We start from the raw sequence: 21602 nt of genomic DNA, 5'->3' as shown, positions 1-21602 counted from the left end.
TTTTAATTTTAATTCTACAAATAATTCAGAATGATATTGCCGATCGATATTTTCGTTGATAATTTTATTGATAGCGTTATAAAGAAGACAGAAAGAAGACAGAAAAGTGTCTCTCTCTCTTTGTAATGTTGGATTTGAACAAATGTTGAAACATAGATTTTTATGGAAGAAGGGATTGCGCGATACGCTCGTCGAGATCACATAACTCGTGGTTTGTGGATCTGTCGTATATAATGATTAGGCTTGGCGGCACGCCAGAACTTCTCGCGAGTTCACGCCGGAATTTGTGGTCTCGTAAACAACCGGCCACGTCTTGGCTTTCGCGGCCTAAGTGTGGCTTTGAGAGGCCACCGTCGCGCGAGCATTACGATCGAACCAGTTCCGCTCGAGAACTAGCGGACGAAGTATATTTTTTAAAGGATTTTTGTCAGGATATATACCGGCAGGATACATTCTTCCGCGTACGCAGCAAATGAAAAATAATTCTTTCACGCCGATGTTCTTGCGTAGACGCCGTATACATATATTTCACTTACTTATAGGTGATACAATTTATTAGTGTTCTGAGGTATGATTTTTCGCAGAAAAGAACTTTTACGAGGTAGGAAAGATATGTGCGATAAGACACGAGATAATATTCAAGCATATCATCGAAAATTGATTTCCAAGTTATATCAATTAATTTGATTGATTTATATTGATGCTTTTATATTATTTTAAATGGGCTGATGTTTATTATATCTTCATTATCTTTGGATTAACGTATTACATGTACAAATTTGACAATGCGAAAGCAGTGACCATTAGTTTAGTCATATGATTGATTCTCGGATAAATAAATGCCTGATTTGCGAATGACTGTCAATAAAATAATGATTATATAACGACATCACAAATAAAGATTAACGCGTTTTTAAATATTTTAAATTACGATCGAACTTTAAATTTTGAAGAATGTCATTGGTCTAGAGTATTAGATAATTTTTTCATTAATAATCTTTCGAGAATAAGTACCGAATAAGCTACGTGAAATATCCGATTTTTTCTTTTTTTATTCATCTTTTGTTTGAAACGTGCGTTATTTCATCATTGTTCATAGAAAATTAACGAATTTAGTGCACTTTACCAGTGAGCTTACCTGAAATAAATCCCCGGCGGTGACCTTTTGAGGATCACAGGTTACCTCCACGCGTTGTCCTGTTAGCATTATTACGACTATCCGGCCAGAGTTTCCCGCCTACGCAGACGAGTTATTAATTATATCATCTTATATTTCTCTCTCTATTTTGTCTTTCTCTCCGCAACTTTATATGTTGATGCAAATGTTTATTGTCAGATCTATTTCCCTTACATCCAAGAAAATGTTAAATTACTTTGTAAAAAATATGGAATAATTTATTTTACGAATTGCATAAGTAATATATCTCTATTTATCATTATTTTAATTCTAATATCGTATGGAAATTATAAATTACAAATATCAAGAGACACGGTAGTGTCTCGCGCCAAGTATATTTTATACAACAATATAGGAAACCAACCTATAAAACATTATTTTTGTTTATTTTAGTTGAATAAAATTAATATTTATTTAGAGTCCAAGAAAATAAATCGTTGATGTTAGTTTTTTTATCTAAAAGACACGAAAGTTCTGAAATTATATTAAAATAATTCATGTTGCCTAATACACAAAGCCACACGTACACAGCTAAATTGAAGGGCGACACCAGGATCCGGTATGGTCTAGTGGCTAGGATACCTGGCTTAATTTCACCCAGGAGGCTCGGGTTCGATTTCCGGTACCGGAATATCTTTTTTTTACCCCATTTTACCGTCATATAGCTACAAGTACGTTCTTAAGAACGTTCCTAAACGTAATCCGGTATGGTCTAGTGGCTAGGATACCTGGCTTTCACCCAGGAGGCTCGGGTTCGATTCCCGGTACCGGAAATTTTTTTTTAATTTAGATTTGGCAAAAATAAAAAGAATAGATTAAAATTGTATTGCAAAAATGGTGCAAACAAAATTCGTAAAGCGTTAAATAACACGATTTTTATTAATATTTTTATTAATGTTTTTATAATATAGCTGCAGAGAGGCAGAAAGTAATAAAGATATTAAATTAAAATAAATGCAATATGCTAAATGGTTTCATATATATCTTGAAAATTAAACATACATTTTAAAATCAGAAACATTTTTTAAATATTTTATGTTATGTTCGGTAATTGCATAATAATATATCATTCCATGTATATATTCCATGTATATATTCCATGTATTATATTCTGTAAAATAAGTCTATATTTTGTGATATAATAGCTTGTTATGTGTATCTGTTATTTTAAAATTAATATCAAATGCAATATTATTGATAGCAGTTGGATATGTGAACTTTAGCCTCGTCGTCTTCAATCCGGTATGGTCTAGTGGCTAGGATACCTGGCTTTCACCCAGGAGGCTCGGGTTCGATTCCCGGTACCGGAAAATTTTTTTTTTCGCAGTCTAAATATTTTTTAATTTTTATTCATGCATCGTGCAATGTTAGTAAATATTATTTTAATTTTATGTCTAAAATTATGTTAAATTTTTTTATTTTTTAATCACGAATTTTTTGTATCCTTATTTTGAAATTAAAAAATAAATTTTGTATAATATAAATTGATCTCTGTTTCTAAATAATTTTAAAAAAATATTAAATAATAGTGCAATGTAATTTAAAAAATGTGAATACTCTTTTATTAATAGCGTTTAATATATTACATATTAGATTTCAGTGATGTAATACGCAATGATACATTTTCTAAAAATATGATCAATTTCATGCGTTGTTTCGAGAACGATCATCGTCATCCGGTATGGTCTAGTGGCTAGGATACCTGGCTCTCACCCAGGAGGCTCGGGTTCGATTCCCGGTACCGGAAAATTTATTTTGCATTTCTATTTTTGCGAATATTTTAATGTAATTTTTTATAGTCTTTTATTTTTAGAAATTATTAAATAAATTTATATAATAATTCATAATTTGAATGTCGGCTGATAGTGACGACTTATAGCAAAGGGGCCATACAATCTCCGGTATGGTCTAGTGGCTAGGATACCTGGCTCTCACCCAGGAGGCTCGGGTTCGATTCCCGGTACCGGAAATCTTTTTTTTTACAGGTTTTGCGGAACTTTATAAAGTTACATTGACAATGAAGTCCTCCATTTAATTTTCTGTCCATTCCAGAATCCATGAATTATTTAAATATTCTTTGTATTTTTTAATCGTTTCTTTTGAAATTAATACGCGAGAAACGAATAAAGATCAAATGTAGACAATTTTGAACATTTCCATTAAAAATATTTCGTTTTATACTAGAAATTTGATTTGTAAAATATAGTTTGTGTGTGTAATTTTAAATAATTTAGAAATTTACGACAAATGGGAAGTTAAAAGTGAAACATAACCGTGTACCGCAGGTTATTTATAAAATTATTTACGTCCTGCATCTAATCATTAATCTAAGTTTAATCATTTAATCATTCTAATTAATATACTTTTATTTTCGTACCTTGACTTGTCCCACGCATAACGTCTTCGGGGGTTGATTGGCACGAACCACAAATTCAGGACCAACACATCGCGCCTTATTGAAACACCTCGTGGGTCCACCCACTGTTCTGTACAAGCGCGACGGTGCTCTTTGAACTGCTTTTCCTCGCCGAGCTCTTGGCCCGTTCCTCACCATAATTCTGAGAAAATATTTTTCATACGATTCTTCAAGATGAAACAGACCAGTTATCACAACAACGTATTTCAATATATCAGTAAAAAAATTAACTTTTTAAATTTTTTTATTTTATTGCTTTTGTAGGATTTTTGAGTATATATTTTTACATTAAACACACATTTAACATTCTTTACACAAGTTTTTTGACAGATTAAAGTAACATTTTTTGTGGAACACTTTTCACGTGCATTCTTTTTAAAACCATTTTTAAAAGGTAATTTTTTACTAATATCGCTATTTTTTGTACATTTTAATATCAGGAAATATTAATTTTATATCCTAAAAAAGCAGTGAAAGATTCATAATCTTTATTTTTTATCGTATTTAAAAATAGAAACTTCTTTGCTTATTAAATATCAATTTGCATACATAGCAAAGTTCTCAACTCCTATTTTTTTATAAATTCCTTCGTTTCAATGTTTTGTTGGATCAAAAATATACATTTAATGCATATTGATTAATATGAATAGACATTAAATATATATCTTAAATACACACACAAAGAAGAAGTTCATAATTATTATATTTTTAGCAACAAGCAAATTAACCAATGACTTAAGTTTTCAAGACTACTTGACTGTGATTGGTCAATTTTTTTGCCATGGCCCTTACAGTAGTCAATACTGTCGATAAGTCGATAGTCAGTTGCCTAACACCTCGTCTAACATCAAATGGTGCAGATAGACTGATAGAGACTTTTTTAGGCGACAATGACCAAATCATATAATCACTGCATTTTTGGCTTTTCGCTGCATCATCTTCGCTCATAGCGCATGTAGGACAAAAATAAAGATAATTTTGTTATATATTTTCTCCATCAGCTTTCGATTGAGTCTACTCAGAATCCAATCAGTTCAGCCGTTATAGCAATACGATATAAATTGCGTATAGTCTCAACTAGCTATGTCATAAAAGACATATCCGGTCTTGCGGCTCGATCGCTCACACGTACACCTGACGTGAGACATTATTGTGTCTCTTAATAAAATGCGCAATAAATCTGTAGTATAAGTCAAATGTAATCGAGCTGACGTTGAAGAGGCTGGTTTCATTTTTCTCGCCCTTTTTTCTCTGCTGCCGCGTGATTAATATGGATCGAGCCAAGCGGAGCTTTTCATTCGGCATAACATACCGCGATGCACTTAATTATGCAACGAACCGAAACACGCCTATGGCAAAATTTCGCACAGACAGCACGTAGAACACGATCTTGCTATATGCAGCGATGTTAACGAACTCTGTCGCACCGAGTTTAATTAAACTTTAACTGGAATAGACTCCGGAAATGCTTTTTTAGGCAGTCAACGTTAAATGCTTCCTTGTCTTTCTCATTTCCTGTCCTTCTCTTCTCTTCTGTCGTTCACACCGAGAACTTGGTGCAGGAAGAACGCGTTGAGGTAAAAGCTCGCGTGTTTTCTCGAGGCCAAATTAATTTTTGCAACGTACTAGGGATGTAATGTCCACAGGAGAGAATAGTAAAGATTTGTGAAAATAGTACCAGAGAACATACTTGCATTTACACAATTAAATAGAGATATGGCATCTTTGATTGAGCTGGATCTTTATAGTTTAATAATATTTTTGTGTGAATTTATATACTTTTAATTTTAATTTAATCACATTGACTCCGATTTATTATAATTTCTAGATACAACAAAAGTTGTATTAATTTCCTGTCCAACTGCGCGCTTTTTGTTTTATTTTCGCTCGACTAAATGTCATCATAAAATCTAGGACTCCGTAACTCTCACGAAGTTCAAAAGTTGTCGCCGCGTGCCGTGTTTTGACCTTTCCACGACATGGACGTAGAGCAGTCGATCGGCATGCATTCGATTGCCATTAGCTGCATCATCTAGCTAATTTCACGTGCTCCGGTGTATCTTGAGCTGTTCGAAACCACGATGCGTCAGAGGAAAATTGTCTCTGACGCTTCTCTCTGCTAGAGTGAACTTCGTAAGCGCTTATTAACACGAACATATGACTGGGAGGCAAAACTTAATAATGCGGGTCGCACGTGAAGATCGCGAAACTGTTTCACGTCCCCCTGTGTCCTCAATTACCTCCGAAACGCCCGCCCTCGTCACAAGATCGATGAAATTCCGGCAGAGAAAGTGTGAATTTTAAAACAGGAAATATGAATTTCTGGGTTATTCATAATGCGACATTATCGTTATACAAAATTGCAAGTTTCCTCGTTTTCGCACAGTGTACGGTGCATAATGTTATATATTGGCGATTTTCAAGGGAATGCTAAAACCTTACGAGACCTTTTTTTTTACTTTTTTTACTCGGAGAGATTCTAAATAAAAGGACTTCTTTAATTAAGGAATGGGAAGTATACAGAAGCTCCTTTCTTTTTTTCTTTTCTTCTTACTCTAAACGAAATTGGTTATTGATTAAAATTTTATCCGCTACCTCAGATGGTTTGTAACGATTCGAAACAGCAAATTGCAATCGGGATTGAATGCTCTTCTCTAATAAAATGAGTAACACGCAATTTGTTACTCATTTCTCTGACGAACATCCTACTTTCTTCTTTCTTTCATCGTGATAGAAAGCTGATGTATAATAGAATATAGTGAACTGACGTAGATAATTGAGTATAATATAGGAAACAAAAGAAATTACCTGGGAGGCTTTGCCGGCGGCTCTGTATGGCTGTTGCATTCCGAATCGGAGAGAGCGGTTTTTCTCAGAGTGGTGATAATTCGAGGTGGCTTCGGGGGTCCCTGGATTCCCCTTAGTCTCATGGTTGCTGAATTGTGTTGTCGTACCGTTTGTTCTTCTTTTCGCGGAACGCCGACGTATCGAGGCTCGGCTGTTGCGACGCTCGGTTGCGACAATCGTTTGAAATCCTCGTCAGCTTGCGTCCTGCTCGGTAGCTGCGGGTTCGAGTGTTGCCTTTGCAGGAGCACCCTTCCCGGAGGTGTTCGTCCGTACATATCTTCGCGAAGACGCTCATTTGGTTGCGAAGTTACGTCGGGCTGAGAACGACCGGTATTCGAAGGATGCCTATTTCGAACGAGTTGGTATTGGTAATGTCTCAGAATGAGAAAGGGACATTGCGCCAATAGGAAAAATTATTTAAGATTAGAAGTAATTAGTCTCTGACGAACATTTGGGACCGAACGACTTTAAATTCGTGAGAATATCCGCGCTCAAATGTAATATCTCCCTCAAAGCTTTTTGATTTATAATGAGAAACTATTGTGCAGAATCTATAAAGACTGTTTCCATTCTTATAATTCACGCTTACAATGAACTTAAAAAGAAATTAAATCTTTTTCATCTCAGAATTTATATTTAACCTCGTGAGTTAAGAAATAACAACTATGAAGGCAATAAATATGAAGAATATAGGTTGTATAAATTATGATAAGTTAAATTACAAATAAAATTGATTGGCACAAGTAAAGAAGTGCCTTTTCGGTCGGGCTGAATCTTTGTAGCTTAATAATAAAAATTGATTCGTTTTTCTGGCGCGTGTAAGTATGCTAACGATGTCCCGCACGTACCTGTTTATCGATGACGATCCGTAAACGTCGTCACCGTGACAGATCGGGTGGGTTTTTGCCGACAGTCCATTGACTCGCACATCCTGGGAGCTCAGGAAGGGCTTAACTGGCAGGGCATATATCGGGTCGTTGTAAACATTCCCGTCGGGATTACCGTCGGCCATCGCGCTCGTCGCCGTCGGCAGATTGCCGCTACTCCTGGTGTGTTGAAGCCGCGTGTAAACCGGTTGCGAATACGTCCTCGAGTGATGATGAATCCGACGTGCCGTCGCTGGTCCTATCGATCGGCTGCCGCTTTGGATATCCAGCTGCGATTGAAAGTGCGCCCTGTAGGCGCTGAGGGCGGTCTCTCGTTGTTGTTGTTGTTGCTGTTGCTGTTGCTGCTGCTGCTGCGAGTCGCACAAGCTCGTTAAATTGGGATGCGACTGGGAATTGCGCGATTGTGCTCTGAAATGCGCCCCTTTTGCGTGCTGGTAATTGTAATGATGACTACCATGATCCTGCTGACTCTTTGGTAGCTGCTGCGTGTGATCTTGTTGCTGGTGAAGCGAGCGAAATTGATTGACTGTCCGTTGAACATGATTATGTTGTTGTTGTTGCTGCTGCCGTTGGACAATTAACTGATTTGACAAATGTTGCCCAATATGAGCCTGATATTGAAAAGGTTGACCATTCATAGCTTGGACATATTCCTGCTGCTGTCGTAGTGGGAGACTGTAGATCTTCTGCTGATTCAATTGTTCGACCATGTTTCGTGTAGGGCACAGGGCATTCAGCTGATAGTGAACTGCTCGTTTCCGCGCTGCATATTGCGGCGACTTCACAACCTCTCGATACATCTCCATCACTATGTGCGTGAAGGGCCTTGCTTGTAGACGCGTTCGGCAATATTCGGATATTACCTGCAAAGCGAGAATATGATACTGTCATATCGTCGAGTCGTGTATTAATGGCGTAGGTAGCTTTTATTGATATTTGATAGCGACAGGAAAGGATCCGCAATAGAAGCGGAAATTGCACAAGTTATAGTTCTATATATGATTAACATTGTAAAAATATAAATACTTTAATTAAATAATTCATGAAAAATTCAGAATTCGAGATTTCAGAATTTAATTCTATTTTTTAAATGTCAATGATTAGAATAGAATACAATTAGCCTTATCCTGTTGTGAAGATAGAATTACTTAATTCATATATATTATATATATATGTATATATATCAGATAAACGTTCATGCAAATCTGAAAGTTCGCAGTAATCATCGCAGACATAATATGATCGCGAAGATGCGTTTATCGTGCTACCCAGCGCGCCGATTATCTAGTTTCGAAACTTTCGCATCGTGCAGGAGATGAACTATTAGCTTAAGAAGACAATAGTTGTTGCCGGAATTCTATAGATCCAGCTAAGCTAAGATCCTCGAGGAGAAGTACCGGCACCTATTAACACGTCATTGTGTTCTCTATGATGATGAATGCGAAACTTCACGCACAGTTAAAGATTTAATAATATTATTCTCTTTTCGCAAAGATTTTATAATGAAATAATCATTGTCGACAACGTTAAATATCTATTTGTACAGTTAATTAGAATGTCGCTTTTGGATTTATGCATCGTAACGCTAGCTTTCAGCTTTATTACTCGCAATCAACTAGGATAGTTCTAATCAACGTTAATTAGGTGATAAACGCGTTCGTAACGTTTCGTTGCTCAAGTATTTCTTCTTTCAATTTTTAAGATAGATAAAAATAGGATATTTTAAGCTGATAAAAAAATTGGTTTTAAATATTGCTTAACGAGGAAGTCAATTCTAGTGTCAAATAGTATGTTATAAATAATGATTAGATGATAAAATTGCCAGTAGTCAAGAATGGAATTCAGACAAATATATTAATCAGTTAGAAAGTTTAATGCAGAAGTGTTCTGAAGCTAAATACAATAAATAGGACAGCCTTTCATTCAACTATGGTATACAAAGTTTCTCTATATACGAAGGCAATGGACAGACCTGAAGCTGATATGCCGTTTCATTGCACTGGGATATTAAGGAATAAGCGATGTACGGGAAGAGTAATAGACGTGTAGACTATTATTCTTAACAAATAACGGCAAATCGTTTCGCTGGATAGCTCAGTTCGCGCCACGATTGGCATCCACCGGCTGCGAAGTCAGTGGGGCACTCGTCTTAACCCCGGTGTGTTCAGCCACAGGCTTGCTTTATCCGCGCGGATAGATACGGTCAGGCAAAGTAGGTACTCGAACGGATAATTTATTGGCTGCCGAGGATTCCTCCTAGAAACTGCGGTTCCGCATTACGCCGCATGCCGTGCTCTCGTCCTTCCGCCTCTCCGCCGACCGATTTCATCAATTTTGGGGGTTATCGGAGTTGCAGAATTATTATCTCGACCCGAGATGGACGACTTATTAGACGGCCGCCCGCCTCGTTGTTTGCGGGCGATAACGGCCGCCGCGTTTTTGAGGTTGTCGGCCGTTAATCATCGAGCTTGGCGAAATTATCGTATAGGTATATGTGAGCCACCACCCTCGCATACAATTTTGCGCTCGGAACCGCCACTCATCACGCCGTTCGAGGTGCGCTAAACCCCCGAAAGATCCACGGAATTATACCGGTTCGCGAATTTATTTCTTGTAATGTCGCAGTCGCTTAATGATCCCGTGCCTACATAAAGTAATCTTTTGAGAGATTTGGACTCGCGCAGATTTATCGATGGCTTTATTGCGCTTGCAATGGACTCCGTTTTAATTTTCGTTCTAACTCTTGCATTCAATATATCGTTATTCATTTGAGTTATTCATTATAAAATCGGAGTGCATATTTTATGTAAATTTTTGGACTGATTTCTGGAGCTGATATGCTAAAAGTCGGATAATATTACGATCTTTCTCGCACAAAAGTTCCCTTATTTACAAATTGAATGTAAGAAATTTCCCTTTCTTTCTTTCTCATCCCGAGTTTCCTAAGAAAGCAAGGAAGAAAAGACGATTCTCTCCTTTATCTCAAGTTTATACACATTCCAAGACTAGAATTGGAAAATTTCGCATCGCGTTGCGCTCGCGTGCTCCGCGTTCGTGCGGAAATATATACGCTTCGCGCTGCAGCCTATAGCTGTGTTGCACCGTGCGACCGCATCCGATCCTCTATCACGCTATCTGTTCACCCTAATATTTACATGTGAGAGAAGTCCGCATCACACGTATATCCCGTCTGTTTGCTGTCCGATCAAAATAATTTAATCATGCGCGGAGGCGTCGCGCGAGCCCGTCGCCCACGATTAAATTTCATAATCTTGCCATTTGCATCTGTATAATTGTCGTTGAAAATCCGATGAACAGGTAGAAATCGCACGTGTGCATTAACTCCCCTCGTTAAATCCCGTCGGTGTGAAACTGAAATCGAAAATTTTCGCGTCGACATCGCGTCGACATCTGAAAAATACATTTTAACTCTAGTATGCGAGTAAGGTAAACAGGAGTTTCAATTAATATTAATGTTATTTTGTTTATTACACGGATAGACTATGCAAACAATCGGCAGAAATCAATTCGATGCAATATATAGTAATTGTATATTTACATTTTATATACAAAATTTGTTTACTCAAATTATAATCGATACATAAAACAACACGCGTCTGAAATACCATTGGGTCTAACGTAATATAATTGTAAACAGATAAATATTTTTTGTTGAAATGTCATGCGTCGAGCATGCGATTGTATGTTAGGTAAATGACACATTTTTACAACAATATGAAGTATTTTCCATGACATATATCATTTTCATTATCTTTTTTCATCCTTCGAACGTATTATACCACGACTCATCGACCTATTATATGCGGTTGGCAGTTGTTGGAGCGTATATTCATTCTATTGGTTTTCAGTTTGTGTTAAGACTCTTATATACATATATGTACATACATATGTATATATAATGACACAATAATAAGATATCTTATATAAATGCTATTCCACATTTCTTCGCTGTGACAAATTCTTTTGCAAATTAAAAGTTTCTTGTTTGTTGAAAGGAACAGAACGGAATGCAATTTCATTAAACAGGATTTACACAACTTTTTAATTGTGGACATTAAATATCTTGTTAAAGGAGCCTTAAATTAATATTTCACTAAAACAAAGTTTCAAACAGTATTATATTTGCAGTAATTGTAACTGGGGGCTACTATTATAAATTGGATCCACGTTTATTATTTATCTCAATGTTATCTCAATGCACGTTACGTGCTTAGCTACGGATATTTTTTTTGCTCCGTGCAGTTAATTAAATTTCACAATGTAGTATTTTATCAGATATTAAATATTGTTTTGAGTCGGACTGACTGACTCATTCTTCGAGTGTCATTTAAAGGTACGTATATTCACCGTTATACCACGACATCTCACATTGCTATTCCTTGTCATGCAAATCATCGGCATCTGCTTGCACCTCGAATGTCGTCTCGACGTACAAATGCTGCACGCGCAGCGTACTCGCCCTGCCCGTGATAGGTGATTCAATTAAAGCGAGCTTTCATGCAAGCCGACGGCGGACACTCGAGGGCCGCACGGTGTCGCGTGGCTATGATTAAGTCTATGTGATCTATCGATTAATTCTGCATGAACATTATCGAAGTTTAGACATAAGCCGTGCGTAGTTAAAAAAATTATCGCGGAAAAAAATCCGTAATATTGATTATTCAGTTCGACTTTCTCATTGAATTAAATTCCTGCTTAGGAATTCAATTGATCCCTCGATCGCTTGATCAATTTACCGAAGAGACAATAAAAAGTAAGCAAGAGCATAGTCGCGTGATATTACAGAAAAATATGTGTAGCGCTCAATACATTTTTCATATTTCTATAACGATGATAATATTCATTTATGGTCTTTCTTTCTGCTTTCTGACAATGAGAATCACAATTTAGGTGATTATTGTATAAAACGGAAGTCATGAATAAAATGCATAAGCATGATGGTCTACATAAAATACTTGGCTCTTGCGATTACGATCTGCATCAGGACATGGATGCATGTCTATGCAGATACATGAACTTTAGCATGGAGACTGGATGGACACGTATATACACATCTGCTGTAACATCTAGTCGCAGTTACAAGTTAAGGATCTAGTTACTATGACATGCTGCGTCTCGAAATTTCATCGTCACGGTAGTGTCGCGTGTTATTAGCGACAAATTGCTTTATTATTCTCACCGTAGAGACGACCCGGCCTTTCTTGGCGCACGCTATGCATTCCTCATGTGTTTGTGCCCAATTCCAGTCTGACGCAGCTGCTCGCATGGATACGTTCACGACATTGAATTACTCGCCATTTGTAATCGTGATGTGAAAATTAATTTTGCTATATATGTGCTGCGGTACATGGGATTGGGATTGATATTGTTAATCTGCGGGTCGTCAAGATCCAAGTCGCAGCGATATACGTTGAATAATGTATATCTATGATCCGTAATCATAATTGTCTGCAGAGACGATTTCTTTGATATATATTTATTAAAACATCTAATTTAATACAGCGATATAGAACCTTATTCATTTGAAATGTGTTATTATATTATTTTTTAAAAGTATATTTTTCGCGATTATTAACGACTGATTTTTTTATCGTAAAAAAATATTTTCCAAAAAATAACATAGGATATATATAAAAATAAATCGTAAAACAATGCAAACAAGCAAAATTAAAATGTACATTATTAAATATCGTCGTTTAATGATGAATGTTACGTTATCTAACTCCAGATATATCGAACAACCGGCAGAATGATGAAACACGAGAATCGAAAACTGTTTTGAGAAAGATACGTGAAAACGATGCGTTGTTACGGCGCGCAGAGTGAAATATCGAACGCTGAAGAGTCACTCTAAACGATACTCGTTGATTTATTTCGGACCGTCGATAGTGCACACACAATGAACTTCGGAATTTCGAGCTATCTAACCGTACCCCACGGCAAAATCGGTAGTCTCGACCTTTTATTAACAGATTGTACAACGCGCTGCGCACAATGCTCGCCAGTTAGGTAACGCGGAGCTTGCGTGTGCGTGTGCGCGTGAGTGTTTGTACTGATGATGAATGAATAACGTGCAGCAGTCTTTTAAAGAGTACGAGTAAAACGTATTAAATATATTTGTACATACAAATTATATTGACAAATTATGAGAAAATTAAACGAAAATTGGCGGAGATTGACGGAAATGTAACGGGGCTAAGAGACCTTCAGGATGGAAATCTGGATAGAAGAATATATTTCATTAAAACTTAAGAACTTAAGACTTACGTCGAGCAAATTCATCAAGGAGGCACGTCTGCGAGGATCAGGCTCCGTCATGGCGGCCAACACTGATTGCAAAGCGGAAGAGGGCGAAACGGAAACGGTCCCCGTTAACGCCGTTGCTCTCGGAGTCGTGTCTAATAATGCTCTGCCTAAGGAATACATCCACATCTGGAATCAAAATGAGATTAATCTTTATTAAGCACATTAAACATTAAATATGATTAATAGTAGGAGTATGTTTTGCGTTGATTAAAAAATGCAATAATTACATTAAATATGTCATGAAATACATTATTCTTTTACTGAGAATTTTCAGGATTTCTATTACATATATAGGTAGTTTGTAAATTCTCTTTTAACAATAAGTAAAGTAACGTAAGTTACTATATGTATATAAGATATTCGACTGCGCGCAGTGTTAAGTAGTTATACGTATTCCTACTGAAAATTTTTGAATTTGCCATCCATTTTTAAAATACACTTTACTCTGCACGCAGAATTATATTGTTGAATATATAAACAAAAGAATGGCTATTTAAAAATGTAGAGAAATATTAGTATCTCTACTCGCGATAAATTTTGATATGTTTCTTATCCTAAGTGATAGACACTAGCGTTAGACTGATAAATAAAAGAATGCTACTATCTGGAGGAAAGGGGTACAATACTCTCAGGAACAATATCTTATATCGGATAAGCTGTGCATGTCGAAGAATACATCAATTTTGAGAGTCGAGACTGCTTCTATCTAAAGCGGATGCAATTTTTCTTATTTTCGCGGGGTAATATGTATACTGCACATACGCATCTAAACATGTCTAGGAAGATTATGTAGATTCGAGGAAGTATTAGAGTTATCCACATTTTTATTCGCTGGAAAAACAATGTTGTCCGATACTTTCATCGATAGTACTAGAAAATGTCGACTTCATCCCTTTGATACTTGAAAACTAAGCATCGATGTTATTCGATACTTCCGTTGCTCGAAAAGAATAAATAGCACAGCGTCAGTATGAATAATTTCTTCTGTCATTTTTAATTACTTTTGCATTTTATTTTATTTAGCGGTTCACGATTTTTTGTCAACATTTATAATTAAACGTAAAAAAACGAGATTTTTGTAAATCTTCCCGTTATATATTGACTTCGTGGTTTTTTCATTTATTTACGTAGAAGAGAAGTGATGTTGTTGCATATGCAACTATATAGCACCTGTGCTCTCACCGTGTCACAGAGATCATTCTAACAACTCGCTTGTGCACTGTGTCACGCGATGAAAAATGTAAGAGCGACAACCGCCGGAAAGGCGAGTGCTTTTTCGCGCTAGCTTTATGTCGCCCAGGTAATCGTCGTTGTGTACCCTGATGCTGCAACCATCACCGGCGAGAGTTTCGTGTTCTCCGGAAAAGTGGAGTCGTGACGTGAATGTCAAGGTGCGCGGGACTCTGTTATCAATGATGGATTTAGGACATTTTAGATCAAAAGCACAACTCAAGTGAAAAATATTTTTAAAGGCTAATTCTTCGACAAATTTTGATTGAAATATTTGTAAAAACACCCCGTGCATGCTAGTGCTTTCGTAGAAGATTAAAAGTTACACAAAACGTAAGAAAATAATATGCATTTGTTTAATTGCATAATGCGTAATGAAATTGTACATGCAATTACTTTCAATTAATATTGCCATGAACAGTGTAGACTATAAAATATTCACACTTTAAGTTCATGCACGATCTAAAGTCGTATAGAATCGGAACAAAAATTACAGGAAAGTTGCATAAATTACTATCATAATTTTTTTTATTATAGTAGAAGCACATTTTGTAAGATAAAAAACCGAACTTTCTTTTGTACCTTTTAATTACGATGTCTAAGTAGTCTCGCCTTTCATAGTCTCTCATAGAAGTCTTTCATTATCGCCTTCATGTTAAGTGTACTAGTAATATTAAATTACTAACGAAGTGATAATTATTTCTAACTTAAAAGTGCAGTGAAATTTATTATACTTTTTGCTCTGTGTGCAGTGAAGCTTCTCATTTTTCTCTTTTGCTAGAATCCTGTTGGACGAATCGGAATTTATTTTTCGATACGCTTTAAAGTATCGTTAATGGAGATGCACCGATACTTTATTTGAGATTGAAACTGAATATTACATCTTGATGTTAGTTTACGATACAGACAGACAGAAAGCAGATTGAAATACTAGATCTTAACGAATTTTATTGAAAGAACTTTTGCATTTTGCATTTAATCGATACCGTGCTTTCGAGATAATTAATAATAGCTTATTTCGTAATTTTACATGAAAAGAGAAATATTTTTTATTGAAACTTAGAATATTTTTTTATTTCTATTTTCAAATCATTGATTTTCAGAGTAAATAAAATGTAAAACGCGGAAGTTAACGTTCTTTTTGAATCGCTCCTCTCCAGTTTTGGTTTTATTTACGTTATAACTTCCATCAATGTTTATTTAAACCATCATGTTATTTCTTTTTGAACATTGATAAATACACATTGATGTGTTTATAAAGCGGAAGATATCTAAGTTTTTACGATTTTTCACAACGGATATTTCTAACCGTAAAATATTGAATCGTAAAAGTATATCTTCCATCTTTTGTTCCTTTCTCACTACAGGGTTTTATTCACTTCTGTCATATAACTCTATATAAGTATTATACTCACTATCGTAAACGTCGGGAGTTTTACTTCTATGCTATTTCAATAGTTACGAACGTTGCGCAAACGTAAATTACGTACGTACGCGTCTCTTCGCGCGCTTAACGAGCGATGCGGATGCAGCAGGGTGCATCAAGATTGCGCGCTCCGCGAGGCCTTATCTCTTCGTTAGGGGCTGGGGTGAGATAAGGAGAGGCTTTGGAATTTGGCGATATAAAAGAACGATACGGCCAAAGTTTATTTATCGTGCGCGTCGTTTGTTCTCCCTTTAATCTGCAGGAGATAAATATACCGGTGTTCGTGTTGAAACAACGAGGCTCCGTCCAGCCGTCAACGAGAAGAAAGGATGGCGCTATAAAGGGGAGTGAAAAAGATTGCTGAGGGTGGAGGGTGGTAGAGAGAGAGCGCGAGAAAATCCGACGGACGTGCCTGAAAAAATGTGAGAGGGGCCATAGGAACGGCGCTAGGATTTTGCTAAAAGTACACAAAAACCGGCTTCAGTCTCTGTTGCATCTCTCTTCGTTCTTCGAGTTCTTCGAACGGTCGGCCTCGGCGCGGCGCGGCGCGGCCCCGTTAAAAATTCACCCGGCGCTGAAACGCGGAAGTCGAGCAAATAAAAAGTCGTCGAGCCGTCAAAGGACGACTATGGCGGCTTAATCCTCTTCGCGTTGAAAGGATTTTAATAGGATACGTTAATAATTCTCCGGCGCGCGGGTGCTCTTTTAATTATACCATCGGCCTCGCCCTTCCGTAAATACCGCTATCATTTATACACGCTTTCGCGTATAATTGAACGATCGGAGAAATTGAGATGTTCCATGACAAACGTGTTTTGTCACGTCGTTTCTTGATCCTCATATCTAATTTCGCGACGCGCAATTATTCGACTCTGTTTCGGTTGTTTACCTTTATCAGTATAATATCGCATAATCGTGATTGAACAGTCGAAAGCTCAAACATTTCATAAATCCAGATAACAATACGCATTGCGTAAGTAGATTGAGAGGAAATTCGTAAAAGGCAAAGAAAATCAGTACAAAATACAAGTCGTTCAAAATTTCAGCTGTAATTTATAATTAGCCTTAAAGTAAGTTACACACTTACTTATATAGTAAGTGTGTAACAAACGTCGGAACGCCCACTTTAAAGTCTCTCGCGTAACGGACGTCAGATCAGAGCGCAATTCGTTATTGATTTAATGGCGCGTCATTAAGTACTGTGTGCTGAATGTGACGTACTTTTTCCGAATCCGTGTCCGAATATACGCGGCCGGGTCGATATTCTGGCGGCAGGTACGCCCGAGCAGTTTCCGGCGGTGCGAGCTGCAGCAAAACCCTACCACGTGGTGTCAGTTCCAGCGTATGCGGAGTCACCACTGGTCCTGCTCTCGAACCACCCACCACTCCTCCATCTAGAACAAATATTAATAGAAAATATAAGATTGTTGTCAGAACCACAAACTTACTTCTATCTATACAATAACGTAGTGAAGAATCAGCAAAAATGTCTCTAAATCGAGAATGGTTGTAAAAATATTTCGCTAAAATGATCGTAATTTATCATTTTCTTTATAAATAAATACGCAAAGAGCAAAGGCAAATTATTAATAATTCATATTAAATTTTTTGAAAGGCATGAATTACGTTTAAATATAAAATTGTACGTATATTCGTTTTTATTTATAATTCATTCATTTTTAAAAAATATGAAAATTGAATTTTGTACGGATAAAATCTCTATATGATATGGCATAAAAAAACGAAGTCTTTCAGACACAGCTTTTTGTGCAAAAATTCTCTTTATTTATTTTAATCGTATGAGGTATTCATATAATTATATAGAAACATATTTTTAGAGACACCAGTCTGGTATGCTTTGACTCACTGGGTACGACTGTAGTATGTTGTATAATTGCGATTTGTCGCTGGAAGCTGTGATATCGGCCATATATGTGCCAAACTACTTACGGAGAGGGATTAGGGTTATAATTAATTCTTCGACTAGTTATAGCCTACGGAGCGGCTGACAAGCTTAAAGGCAGACGGAGTTGGGGTCGCAGGTGCTCACGAGGGGATCCTCACTCGACAAGGGGATTTTCTGGAAATTGCCCGGTTTATTTACCGCGATCGCGCGCCCACGCCAATTCGGATCATTTGTTATCGTTTTTAACGCGTTGTATTTCTTTTCAACGTCTTCGCTGTCTTCTCAAGCTGTTTTTCTGAAATCCTATTCTCAGAAATTGTGTCGAACGTTTGAAACATAATTGAAAGGAAATCACGTCGAGGTCGAGGAAGATTGAGGAAACCGCGAATGAATTCGACCTCTTCTCCGCCTGCAAATCGCATTTTCCGCAAACTCGTAATTGTATTTTCATTTTTACGATCGCCAATTTCTCCAACATCTGTACTAAATGATCGAGATCGAATTTTGCCGTAATTTCTGTATTAAAGGGATGTATTAGAACTTTCAAGTATTACTCCACAGCTATCTTGTAAGCAGCATTTCATTCTGATGTCTTAATAACGCCACATTTTCCACACGGACCTCACTTTTGTTTAATGGCAAACAGCCTGGTCTGAAATGTTAGACCATCCATTATACTACTCCCGTTATAAATTCCGTATAATTCGCCATTGGGGTGCTAATTCTGCGCGTGTCACGGACATTAACAGCCTAATGGTGGGCTAAAGCGCCTTGACACGGAGAATATTCTCCCGCGAGTACTCCCTGGTAATTTAGCTAAGCGCTCCGACCGACAAATTCTTCCTCTTCCGCCGTGTCCCCGTAAGCGCCCTAAGGAAATTAGCGCAGACTGCCAGAATCGACACGTTAAACGTTTAATACTGAGCACGCTCGATTAACTTGAATTAATATGCGTGCCTATACGCTTATATCGTTGTCGTATTTCATTTTGACTGTAGAAACAAGGATCTACATATCCGTTTAAAATGTTTCAAACCAATGCACGTTACTACGTGACAATTATGTGTGACATTTTCGTATCGTCGTTCGTATCGTCGTTTTTTTTTTTTAATGCAGTTTCGTTTAGCGATACGAGACGCAATTTCTAATTCTGCCAGTAGTCAATCTCCGCGAACGATCGGACAGGTTTCCGTGTAAATTAGAAAGCAGAGACGCATCGGATGGGACGCTCCCAGCGATAAACTATTTCCGTTCTCCGAAGATTTAAGCTCTAAGGAAATTAGGTGGATCTGAACGGGATCGACGTGTTCCCTGATAAATCTCGACTAATCCCTAGATGGAGAGAGACGACTCGCGCAATCACATCGGCTGATAATTAGCGGAACATTTCCATGTCACTTCAATTCGCACGTATCTATAGAGATGCGTTTAAAATTGAATTACATGTAAAAAAACATTACACACATTATACGCTTTTCAAATAAAATCGAACGCAAACGGAATCTGATTGGTGCCACCGCGTTGTTGCAAGTTTAGTCTGGTTGTTTTTGAAAATATCAATTTGCATAATAAACACGTTAATTATCGATGTCATTTGCATTTCGTTGATGGGAAGAAATATACTGGATAAACTGTACAGCGGTATCGAGCGTTTGCGTCATCTATCACTGTCTGTTTTTGTTACCGTCAATGTTATTTCGCCCTGTGTGTTGCACTAGTAGTCAATCTCTGTAAACGATCGGACTCGTTTGGGCGGCGGAATCCGATCGTCGACGGAGGTGCGATTTCCTGCTCTATGGGACGCAAGTCCTCGAAACTAATGTCACGACAATCTACTTGTTGTAGGTATGCAGCATGTGCAACAAAACACAAACTCGCTATTTGCAGGACATTCTGCTTGGCGAAAGTCGATGAAATTCTCTCGCACAAAAAAAGGTTTACTGTTCGCGAGATTTAATATAAAACTGTTATTTATATACGAATTTTCACGCGGGAAGGGAGAAAAATATAGAATAAATATGTGCTATTGATCTATCTCTAAATATATATTTTTTAATTTTTTGTTATTTTATTTTAAAATAATATTCTTTTATATAACAGTTCTTTACATTCTTGCATATGTTAAAAATTTGTAATATTCGTAGTTTCCATGAATTAATAGCGAAAGCCATTAAAATATGTTAATAAGTGGTTACTGAATGCATCATAGAGTTTTACATTTCTCTTTGTTTATTGAAGTATGCCGAAGGTGCAAGTGAGTCTTTCAAGTGCAATTAACGCACAACATTAATTACTGTCGGTAAATTATTGTAACTGCTTTACTAATATGAGGTGAATTTTCGGTGCATACAATCATAAACGTGTTCGCGAGGTTCTCATACATGATTGATGATTCGTGCGTATACTTCAAACATTAGGTCGCTCTTTCTACATCCCATCATATCTCTCCGCGCCGCGAAAGGTCAAAGCAGACTTCGCGTTACATCGCATTGTGTCTGTCTTCCATCGATCTTCGTTCAGGCAGTAATGCGTTATGGATACCTAATAGCCCGGGTCCTTCAAATCTTTTTCAAAAATGGAAGTATCTATAAATGTATATATATTTTTTTTCTTCAAGATTTTAGGATAGGCGACTGAAATATTCACGTGAATAAATTTAACATTTCTAACAGTCTATACTAAATAAAAAGAAAAGAAATATATAAAATAGAAAGTCCGTTAATATATTTAGTCCTAACTTAGAGTCCCATTTCGTCTCAGAGTCTGCTATCCGACGTATTTTCTCTCTGGCAAAAATCTTTAAATATAATCCGAGTTTAATTTAAAAATGAGACATAATTAATGAGATTAAATTTAATGATATATCGTGGAAAAATTAATTTTAGATCATTCCTTTTATGTTTGAAATAATTCTTTTTCAATCCCTCGGGAATTGCGCAATGAAATGTCCGGCGGAAGAAAGAGCCACATTTACGTTGTCGAATTAAATAGATATTAGGTTGTAATTCCGGAAAGTAGGATTAGGTTTCCCGAGAACTGATAACATTCATTATCTCGAGCTCCTATCGACACCCCGCATTATTGAGAGCGTCCGGAGATTGTTTTAGAGATTCATGAAGCACCGCAATGTTCACCTATTTCTTAACCGCGTTGGCGGATTCCAGGACGGTGTCCCGTTCGCGTGGGTGTGACGTAGGCGTGCGTACGTGTGTGGACAGCATCGAGGATGAGGATGTATCCTTGTCTACACGTATGAATGTACACGTACACATATATGTGCGTGTTTCGACATTGATGAATAGTTCCCTAGAGCCCTTCGTTTCTGTCTGTCCTATAAACACTGACCGTTTGAAATCTACCCTCTACAATCCTTCTGGGCTTTCCCT

General features: G+C 37.0%; 1 protein-coding gene and 4 non-coding genes across 7 annotated transcripts in view; 4 read left to right on the top strand and 1 right to left on the bottom strand.

Moving 5' to 3' along the window:
* Positions 1 to 21602, bottom strand: part of LOC139816050 (uncharacterized) — a 76984-nt gene that overhangs the window by 6977 nt on the left and 48405 nt on the right. For all 3 annotated transcript variants that reach the window (XM_071783353.1, XM_071783370.1, XM_071783361.1), the window contains 6 exons: positions 17532 to 17704; positions 13616 to 13780; positions 7289 to 8190; positions 6402 to 6785; positions 3555 to 3735; positions 1139 to 1237 (listed from right to left, as the gene is read on the bottom strand). In XM_071783353.1, coding sequence (XP_071639454.1) covers positions 1139 to 1237; positions 3555 to 3735; positions 6402 to 6785; positions 7289 to 8190; positions 13616 to 13780; positions 17532 to 17704 — 1904 coding nt within the window. The remainder of the gene's footprint in view (positions 1 to 1138; positions 1238 to 3554; positions 3736 to 6401; positions 6786 to 7288; positions 8191 to 13615; positions 13781 to 17531; positions 17705 to 21602) is intronic.
* Positions 1879 to 1950, top strand: Trnae-uuc (transfer RNA glutamic acid (anticodon UUC)). The gene has a single exon. It is a non-coding gene; the product is annotated as a tRNA-Glu (tRNA).
* Trnae-uuc (transfer RNA glutamic acid (anticodon UUC)) lies at positions 2416 to 2487 on the top strand. The gene has a single exon. It is a non-coding gene; the product is annotated as a tRNA-Glu (tRNA).
* Positions 2853 to 2924, top strand: Trnae-cuc (transfer RNA glutamic acid (anticodon CUC)). Its single transcript has one exon. It is a non-coding gene; the product is annotated as a tRNA-Glu (tRNA).
* On the top strand, positions 3075 to 3146 carry Trnae-cuc (transfer RNA glutamic acid (anticodon CUC)). The gene has a single exon. It is a non-coding gene; the product is annotated as a tRNA-Glu (tRNA).

The sequence above is a fragment of the Temnothorax longispinosus genome, chromosome 1, assembly GCF_030848805.1.
Source record: "Temnothorax longispinosus isolate EJ_2023e chromosome 1, Tlon_JGU_v1, whole genome shotgun sequence".
NCBI classification, from domain to species: domain Eukaryota; kingdom Metazoa; phylum Arthropoda; class Insecta; order Hymenoptera; family Formicidae; genus Temnothorax; species Temnothorax longispinosus.
The sequence above is the reverse complement of the archived record's forward strand: the minus strand, read 5'-3'. Positions and strand labels throughout refer to the sequence as shown.